This window comes from Montipora capricornis, chromosome 13, assembly GCF_036669925.1.
Source record: "Montipora capricornis isolate CH-2021 chromosome 13, ASM3666992v2, whole genome shotgun sequence".
Classification (NCBI taxonomy): Eukaryota; Metazoa; Cnidaria; class Anthozoa; order Scleractinia; family Acroporidae; genus Montipora; species Montipora capricornis.
In genome coordinates this window covers 44340884-44351181 of record NC_090895.1, presented here as the reverse complement: position 1 = coordinate 44351181, position 10298 = coordinate 44340884, and the positions used below count along the sequence as shown (strand labels likewise).

General features: G+C 39.3%; 1 protein-coding gene across 1 annotated transcript in view; it reads right to left on the bottom strand.

The window, feature by feature from the left end:
• The window catches only part of LOC138030874 (NLR family CARD domain-containing protein 4-like), a 90045-nt gene extending 80351 nt beyond the window's left edge, over positions 1-9694 (bottom strand). The window contains exons 1-4 of the mRNA XM_068878736.1: positions 9579-9694; positions 8146-8311; positions 5536-7515; positions 3180-5392 (exon numbers count right to left, since the gene is read on the bottom strand). Coding sequence (XP_068734837.1) covers positions 4734-5392; positions 5536-7515; positions 8146-8296 — 2790 coding nt within the window. The 5' untranslated portion in view covers positions 8297-8311; positions 9579-9694 and the 3' untranslated portion in view covers positions 3180-4733. The remainder of the gene's footprint in view (positions 1-3179; positions 5393-5535; positions 7516-8145; positions 8312-9578) is intronic.
• Positions 9695-10298: the final 604 nt, after the last annotated feature.

Below are 10298 nucleotides of genomic sequence, written 5' to 3'. Positions count from 1 at the left end.
GCTAAACGGCGCAGATGGTTTGCAAGAGAAAGAAAAAGAAAAGACAAAGGTGGCAAATAACACTGCTTTCTTTACAAGGTGCAACTTCGATCCGACAAACAGTCAACAAGAGAGCAGCGAGTAAGCAATTTACGACCTGTTGGCTCAGGTTTTGTGAGCATCAGACTACTGTGGGGGAGGTCACGGGTTCGCACCCAGGCCGAACCAACAAATAACTAAGCAGAAAGTCCTACCTTTGTATATTAAGACTTTCAAGTCTTCTCGAATGAGGACTATAAGCCGTGGGCCCCGCCTCACAAACCTTTGTTCACTATGCAAGTATTCTTGTTGAACATATAACTGTGAGCTAATCTCCTAACCTCTGATCCCCCATGCAAGTTATTCTTTTAACTCCCTCTCCCACCCACTTCCACTTTTATCAAAGGGGATCGGTTGACGCGCATTCCTCACGCTGATGTGACCAATTACCCTGCTACTTTGTCACGCAAAGGCTCTTTTTGCCGGCCTCTGGTAACTGGTGTTCCCTCAAAGAGGAAATGCATTTGGTCCAAAAAACGTGAAGCTGGAAAATGAAAGACTAAAGAAGAATTATTCAGCAATGTAACTTTCAATATGAAGACTGAAAAAAAACCCGGTGCTCATTTCGTGCGCTTTTTAAAAGCATAAAGCAGAATTTTTGCATTGGCAAAAACATTCATTTTTGATGTGAATGAATGAATGAATGAATGAATGAAAAATAATTTTGATAAGGAAGACTTTGATTTGTTCTCGCAAGAGCCGCATTTTACTGATCGTTTAGTAGGAAGTGAGGGTTTGTTAGAGAAGAGGAGGACTGGGTACCTCGAAGACATTCTCTGAGGCCGGGGGGGGGGGGGGGGGGGGGGGGGGAGGAAGAGAGAGTGGGGGTTGGTTCCAGAAAAAGATACAGAGATTAAAAAACGAATATGCGAAGGTTCTTAATTGCTTACTTTTTCGCGTTCAGGTCTGTCCTTTGAGACTGAAGGTGTGAAGGGGAGATCTGATTAAAGAGAGGTTATCATTCAAAATGGAACACACTGATATGAGGCTTGAAACTCAACAAATGACATTTATTATGCTTGTGGGTGATCAAAGTTGAATGTTTTAATGGCTGAATTTTTACCAGAGACGAATAACTCGTCTAAGACGGATATTTCGTCTGCAATTCGTCTAGATATAAATACGGTGTTTAGACGAATTATAGATCAAAATACGTCTTACCATTGATTTGCCTGTAAGAATCAGATGAAGACGAACTTTCCAATTCTGCCAATGAAACGGGAAGTACTGAAATGAACTTTTTAATGAAAAGAACAACTGAGCTGCGTAGCCTACGTATGTTAACTTAATTCTTAAATTATCGATAAAACTTTTGCCAAAGAACAAAGAAAGATAAAAGAACTTGGTAACACAACTGACTTGGGAGATTTTTTTCAAATTCAAATACTTTAATATACGGAGAGAATCTTCACTTGGGCCCCAGAAGGTTTTCAGTCCACATCTCACGAAATTTTAAATCGCTGGTCGAGAACGAACACATGACAACAGTCGACCCTTCGTTTCTGACCCCCATCCCGAGGGACGGGCAGCAGGACGGGTCTTCTCGCCTCCCGTCCTCGGGTGAGCCGTGAGTGAAGAAGGGCGGCTGTATAGGTAGACTAAAGACTTTCCAACACTGAAAGTGAGCGCTCCGGTGTGAAAAAAACTAAAACACAGGTCACATTCCAAAGGTGAGTGTACATGTCACTGCGCTGCAGACAAATAAACAACACCAAAAGTGTCTCCTAGCGCTAATAGCTCAACAAAAATGTTGTTTCAGGTCTCGGGAAAACTTTTGGCTTAGTTGTTGATCATTGGAGCAGCGACGTCTGGTCTTGACCTGCGGAATGTGACCTGTATTTAACATACCCGCCTTCATTGCAGCTGCCACACGAGTCACGAACGTCACATACAACTGCTAAAACAACCAGATCAATAATCTATGCACCCTATTGCACAAATTTTAAAATTTGTAACACAATCTGACATGGTGAAAGCATAGAACAACAGTAACGATGCTCGCGTTAGGGAATTGCAATTGTGAGGCGCCAAAATCAACTAAAACGTAAAGGTAAATAAAATCACTCCATTACCGTTACGTATTTCAAACACCATTATGTCCTTTTATATATCCACATATCGTTATTCCAGAGGTTTAAGGTGCACAGTAAGTGTACGTGAAAAGCCAACGTAGCTTTAAGTGGAATCGAAGCCTGATGTAGATCACCGAGCAACGTGAAAAAACGGGGAATTATTTTAAACTGTTCTGCTTGTTAATTTGCGGCTGCTTCGTACGGTTTTATAAAAAGAGGTGAATAATAACCAGAGAGGTTGTGAAGGGAAGTACCTTTGGCTTTCAGTACAAAAAGTTGCATGCAAGCATTGGGTGATATTCCTCCATGCACAAATTTCTGTGAAACAGCAGTGATCTCTCACTTCCTTTCTTTTTCGTTATCCACAAAAAAGTCACCAAATATAAAATATCTGTTGATTTGTGTCTTTTACGGTCATCTTTGGTAAAAATTATCTTTACTGGTAACTTATTATATTTGTGATAAATGCCTTCAGCCAACTTCTGAGCCCTTTCAACAAAATAATTGTAATGATACACCAACATGGCTTTTCTTTTTTTTGGAGCAAAAAAAATTGGTTTCATTTCAAAAGTAACACTTTTATCAACGCATTTCACATAGAGACCAAAAGCTTGGTAGTTCGTAGTTTCGATAAATTTAATTGCAGCTGATTTGAGGGTTCCACTGCCACGTTGAAACATTCCTAATCAACATTACTACATCAAACACGGAACAAGATCAATGAGTCGAGATGGCTTCTTTCATGTTTTTTGTTGCAACTGATTGAGTTATTTGCAGAATTCAATGTGTTTACCAAGATTAACACCTTCTGCAAAAACTACTTTCCGCGGGTTGACGACCTTTCGCGTGTATGTTTACCGGTATTCCTGGCAAAATTAAATAATAAATAATAATAAAATAAACAATAACAACAGAAGCACATCAGCTTCTGATAATAACCAAGGAAACGGACGAGAACGCATGCATACTAAAAATGTCTAAAATTCTAACCTTCGAATCCCATGTCTTCAAGGTAGCTTGCTTGCTTACCTGGAGAACTATTGAGTATTTTTCTGGAGAGACTGAAAAAGTTTCGTCTTCGTCTTTTTTTGGAGGAAAAAAATTGGTTTCATTTCAAAAGTAACACTTTTATCAACGCATTTGACAAAGACCAAAAGCCTGGTAGTTCGTACTTTTGATAAATTTCATTGCAGCTGATTTGAGGGTTCCACTGTCACGTTGAAACATTCCTAATCAACATTACTACATCAAACATGGAACCATATGTTTTCTTACGTGGTGGTTAAATGAGATCAATAATAACAGAAGCACACCAGCTTCTGGTAATAACCAAGGAAACGGACGAGAACGCATGCATGCTAAAAATGTTTAAAAGACATACAAAGATTTTTGCGCTTCTGCAAACAAATTTTCATTTTTTTCATGGCCATCATATCTGGCACTAAAAGTAGGAAATGCGAAAGTCCTCTTCATTCGGTATAATGGAGCAAAGTTGTATTTTTAAGGTTTACGATTTACCTTAAATTGTTTTAAAGCAATTCCTGCCGCTTTATATCTTGTTAGACGTCCTAAAGAGGTCTGCGCGATCTAAACCGGTAATTGACAGATCCGTTGATTTCAGCTGCACTCTGGTTCTTCTTCGTAATTTTTTTTACAATTATCATTAAATTTCAGAATAAAAAATAGCGATCAAAAACGACCTTTCGATCTCCCTGAGATCATTTTCAAGTTGTAAAAAAAGCGAATGAAATATACAAATATAGATAGTTTTCACCTGACGTCATAGCAGCCATGTTGGTGTACAGAACAATAGAGGAAAAAGTCTTTTGGGAATTTGAATTAATTATAATGCAAAACATGTGCCATAATTTGCTATTGTTTTGTACACAAACATGGCCGTCTCATCACGTGATTGAAAACCATCTATAAGTAGAAATTAGGGCGTGGGAATGTCCAAGGATAAAATATGTAAATACAAGCGCTGAAATGTAAGTGTTAAAATAATAACATACTATAGATAACTATATAAATATCATTGCATGGATTGAATCTGACTGTTTGTTGAAAGTTAGCTTAAGCTCATGTATAAAGAGCATTTCGTAGATCAGGCAGTCAAATTTACTTTGGCACTTTCATAAGATCTTAAAATCACGATATATGTCACTTGGGACTGTTCCTTGCTCTTTAATGTGATTCCCGATTGAAGACGATCCTTTGTCTTCCTCAACGCTCTGATAGAGGTGTCGGCACGTATTCATTTACGTTACACGCTCGTGTGCAAATTGGATCGCCAGACACTTTCTTGGTGACAAAATTACTAATGGACAATTGTAGCAGTTGAAACGCAAGGAAACCAAATCATCATTAATTCAAATATTCAAAACTTTGCTTGCTTGTAGCACAGCATTTGGAACGAGGTCAATGCCTTGGCCAGTCAGTCAACAATGGAGTTTAGGAAGAAATGGATAAATGGGGAAGTGCTTCTTTAAGAATTCGTAAAGTTTCCCCTGACAATTTGCAACCTATGCAATCAAAATACTTGATTTTACCAAGTTTCATTAAAAATGATGCGAGGGGCTTTTGCTAGTGATCCAATGCGTTACCGATGAGGCTTAGCTTATTCAAGTTTGGGACATCACTAAGGGACGTTTCCAAATCTTGCAGGTCATCTTCATTCAAATCCAAGTAATCAAGGACCAGAGATGTCAAATGCGGAAAAAAGCAAAGCTTTCTGGTTAGTGGAGTGAGACTCCCACTAACATTGACATTGGTGAACGTCAACGATTCCAACGGCATGTCTTTGTCTATTCTGCCAAAAAGGGCCAACATATCTTCAACATTTAAACAGGTTTCACCTTTGCCCTCTAACATGAGATTTTGTAAGGATGACAATCTCGGGAACGAACGACCGAGCGCTGCAGCAACTGCTGGAGTCAGGTGGATTTTAAGTAGCGACAGGTCAATCAGGTTCTTGTGCGTGATACTGGAAACCAACTTCATAATCGCTTCCTCATCACAGCACCCAAAAAAGATAATACGAAGTTTGGTGATATTTTCAAAACTCGGCAACAGTTTAGCGAGTTCTTCAGCTCCTTTTGACGTTAACAGACAACTCAATTCTAATTCAAACTTGCTAGGGTTTGGGAGCTGTTGCAAAAATTCGCAAACACTGTCTCCCATACGATGAACGTCGATACTCATCAAATAGGTGCAATTTTTGATTACAGCACCAAGATCTTTCACTGCAGAAAGTCCAAAACACCGAAACGTACTTAAGAACTCAAGAGATGTCTTTCCTGCAACCAAATTTGCCGAATGACACGGTAAAGCAGCAGCCTGTGCACTCTCAATGAATAGTCTGGCATGGGCATCACAACTCAGTGTTAAGTCTCTGAAATAAACATTGACATCACCGTTGTGGATATGAAAGACTGATGAAAAACACAACTCAAACATTCAACGTCCAGGAACTTTCTCAAAAATACTCCGAGGGGAACATTTTCAGAATTCTCAGTTATTTTCATTGGGGCATCAAGGCAGTTTACTGTTTCTACCACCTTGTAAAGAGTTGCAAGGGTATTTTCAAATTTCAAAAGGAAGTCACAAGGATCAAAAATAAAAGTCCAGGAATTAACACCGGAAAATAGTAACTCAAGGTAAGAAGGTGATTCCATGAGAACTGTGATCCCGCCAAAGCATTCAACGCAAAATTTTGCAAGCTTTTGTTTTGACTGTACATCTTCAAAGCAATAAAAAACCAAATCACTGAATTGCAAGTGTCTCTGAACAACGTCATCCAATGGCTTGTATTTGTGGTTTTCATCTGGTATCGCTTCTGATATATCAAGTGAAGGATCGTTTATTCTCACTGACTTCAAATGGTCAAACACTTTCCCTGCTCCTTCATCACTAAGTCCACAGACAAAGAGAAGAACGTTCTCGAATTCGCGACAGCTTTTCAAGGTTTGAGTGTGCTCTTCAATCGAACCGAGATTTCCATCAGGTATACATTTGTGAGTCACGTACCATGCTGCTAAGAATTCTTGTATGCTCTTATGAATGAAAGAAACCATTTCCGTTGGTTGCAAGCTTTCTGTACACTCAGCTACTTGAAGTAAACCAATGACAACACTTTCTTCACACAGGACTTCAGAAGAAAGTTTACCACACGGGAAGATGTGGTTATCGTCTAAAAGACATTCTAAAGCCAGCTTCCCGATTTGATTGAGGATCTCTGAATTATCCTCTATGCTGCTAAAGCGAGGAGGGGTGTTCTTTCCTTGGTTGTGGCTTAAAACGTGGTTGACAATCTTTGAATATAAGCTCGTTTTGGCTTTCGAGAAGCCTTCTGACTGTTCCTTCTTCCATAGCGTGCAAAAGAACAGCAAAAGTAAGGGAACTTTCGCAAGGTCTAGCAGCTCGTTTTCTTCCAAGTGATCATACAAATCTCTGGCATCTCTTTCGTCACCAAGCTGTCGAGTTATATACGTCAGTTTGTCCTCCTCACTGAATCCTGTTATTTGTGCAAGCAGGTCTTGGAATTTTTGGAGTTCATCAGCTTTGGAAATTCGACTTGTCATCAACACACAGCAGTCTCTCAATTCTTTTCCACTGAATATATCAAAGATTTGAGATTCTTGTCCACTGTGATACTCATCATAGCCATCCAGCAACAGAAGAACTTCATCTTGATGGTTGGTGATATAAGTCAGAAGACCTTCTACTAACCATTTGTCCTCACGGGCAAAAAGTCTTGAGTTATAAATGACATCTTTCAGCCTTTGACATTTGGACACTTCCTTAAGGTCAACGCAAACAACAAGCTTGAACTTTCTGAGGACAGCTGTTTGTTCATCCTTTGCCGGTGTGCTTGATTTCCTGCGAACAGCTGTTTGTTCATCTTCTGTGCTTGAGTTATTCTCGTCCTCAAAGCCCAGTGTTTCTCTCCCCCGACGGAAATTTCGCGAGAGAAACTGAAAGGAACCGGTTCTTGTACCCAGGGTCTGGAGATTAGGAGGCCCAGGCGACACCGGTGACGAGAGTGTCGGTGGCTCGTCAAGTCGGGCCCAATCTACAGCCAACTTCTTCGCAAAAGTGCTTTTACCAATTCCTGTCTCTCCTTGCACAAGAATCCTCTTTGGTTGATTGCCTTTCCCGATTGGGGTGAAGAGGTTACTGTAGTGGCCCAGTTCGGATTGTTCTGACCCAGCTAATGTGGTTTTCCTTTTTACTACGGACAGTCGTGTGTAGACCTGATCAATGTCTACGTGAGACGATCTGCACCAAGCAGATATGGGCACTTTGGCTGTTTTCTCATAGTGCGCTCGAAGCTTTGCTCCACAGATCTCAACGCTGAAGCAAGGGTCTGATAAAAGGAAAAGGACGAAAACAATAGATACAAGAAAAAAAATATCATTTGAGCTCCTTAGGAACGTATAACATTACCCGTCAGAATTTAACAATAACAGCCTTATGTAAGTTTAGTTGCAATGAAACAATGAAACGATGAAACAACGTTTACAAGTGCAATCAAAGGGATACATCTGACTTCTTAAAGTAGTGATATTGAGGAGTGCATATGAGAAGTACTGAGACTTTTGTTGTGTTTATACTTGAATAATGAAGAATGGTATGACTCAGTAACACATGACCATCATGGGAGAGTCACCCTTCTTTGGCATTTTTCATGCCTTAAAAAGAACGACGTTGACCGCGTTCGGAAGGTGGTCCTTAAGAGAAGCCACGCTGCTCCTACCCGAACAAAGTCTTTATAATGTATACTCCTAATGATGGTGAAACAAACTTAAATAAAATAGAATGTCAAAGTCCTGAAGGAGAGTTGCTTCCCTTCGTGTAACTATTAATCTACAAGCTTGACAAGAGCAAAGACTTCCTAAAAATGTCAATCAATCTACCAATTCACCACCTCTGTACATTTGAATTTTTTTCTTTTTGCAAGGCATACAGCTGCGGTGACTTCCACTACCGGTCTTACCCTGCATATGATGACTGTGCATGCTTGTACTTGCACCTGCTGAAGTGCCATCAGTCTGTGTAGCATCTGTCTGTTTCTTTGCCTGGAATGGTTCCTTGGCACATTCCCAAAGTATCTCCCCGATTGACTTTTGACCTTGCTTTTTGGCCATTTCCAAATTTCATTACTAGGGATAAAAGATACAACCAAAAAACAAGTTTATTGTTCAGATTTATACCAACTTACAATCACTCAAATACATGTGATCAGTTGAATGAAGGCTAAAACCTATCTAGCTAAGCACAAGTGATCCACTAACTTGAGACAGCTGTCAATCAAATGAAATGACATGAAATGAAGGTAGATCAAATCAAATGTTGGTTTTTAGTTAAAGGGTAAACTGCACTACCTGGAGTAATACACATGACATTGTGTCTGTGAATGGAACCCAAACCCCATTGGAGGAAGGTGTGTGCTCTGACCATTTTCGGCCAACCCTTCCCCTTACGGCTCTGTTGCTTTGTAGCACCTTTTTCCCTTCCGAACAAAACTCATCGAAGTAAAAATAAACTAAGAAACAAATCCATGCCATGAATTCTGATTGTGATAGTATAATGCATAATCCTCTTACTGTACATACTGTACAGAATCTGGTTGTGTGGATTTGCTTGTTTGATTATTTAACAATAATTTCACTTCTGAAGCCCACATTGAATTATTATGAGATCCAACAAGGCATGTGGCACACAGTTGGCTTCAGCCAATGGCGTATCCAACAAGTGTAAATAGAAGAATATTATTTTTGATAAATTTCAATAAATTTTCTAAACATTTTGATACTTAAAAATTTCTCTTTCTACCAAATCTATCAGGTTATTGGCAAACTGGCATGATTAAACTGTACAGAGACTGATAACTGAGAATTAGTGAGCCAATCAATGCTAGAAACACAATACGTGTAGTTTAAATTTTCCTTATGCTTTTGTTGGATATGAATATTTTTGGTTCTTAACCATCCCATGTCCAACAAGCCCAAACTGAATTACATCTTTTGATTTTAAAATCTACTATTTCTGAAGGTTCGGATTCTTGGATATTATGTATCCCAATGCAACCTTTTTCAGCTAGGGAGCACTTGACGCGATAATGAGAGGTGATAACCCAGATTTGAAGAGTCCATTTGAAAGCTAAAAGTGCAATTTGAATATCTACGACAGAAAATTAGTACAGTCATGTTTAATAAGTCACAAATGGAGCAAAAGTTCTTAGAGGGTTAATCACCTGAATTAACTATAACCCTAACTGTAACTGCTGAGATTCCGACACAACGTTTCACGTGCAGAAAGACATTACTTCCATGTCAGTGTGGGATGTGGTCTGTGTATGTACCAATCAATATTTGGAGTTAGATGTCAACATCTTGGAATTCCATAGTTTTAGCTCTGTTGAATTACCTGCAATTAGTTCCACTTCCAGGGACACTGTGTTGAAAACTTTCCGTCCATTCAGCATTTGATGTTGGAAAACTCATTAACCCCAACACGTCCAACTTTAAGCACAACACTGATCTAGGGGAAAGGAGAATAATAACATTATTTCATACACCTTGATTGAAGTAACCTCTGTGCAATAATTGACATTTTTTTGAACCCCTCTTTAAAGGTTTTTCGAAGAGCAAAGAGTGCATTCATTTTTTGAAAAAAATGTTTCATAGGTTGTGCTAAGAGTAGTCTTTCTTGTGAACAGGAGGCCATGTACAGTTCCTTGTAATGCTGATGGGATTGTGTTTGTACATCTCCATTTGCTAATGTACTAAAAGGAAAAAGGTGTATTTTTTACAGTCATCACACAACACAAAGTGTGACAAAAACAAAAGTGGTTCACATCCAGCTTCTGTCCTTTGCAAAGGGTGTTTAAAGTCAGGTTGCTGGTCAACTGATTCTACAGATTACATGTCTGTTGTTCTAATCATTTACAGTACAGATGTGACAAAGTATGTCTGGGGTGGTGAACTTGGGCAGAGATCTTCTAAGCGTCTGTGTACAGATGTGCACAAGATGCATTACACATGCATCTAGATGCACTATCTGCATTTGAGTTAGGTGCATGAGAAACCTTTGTCCACGTTAGTCCCAGATGGATAATTCATCTTTAGTGACTTCAATATTATTGAG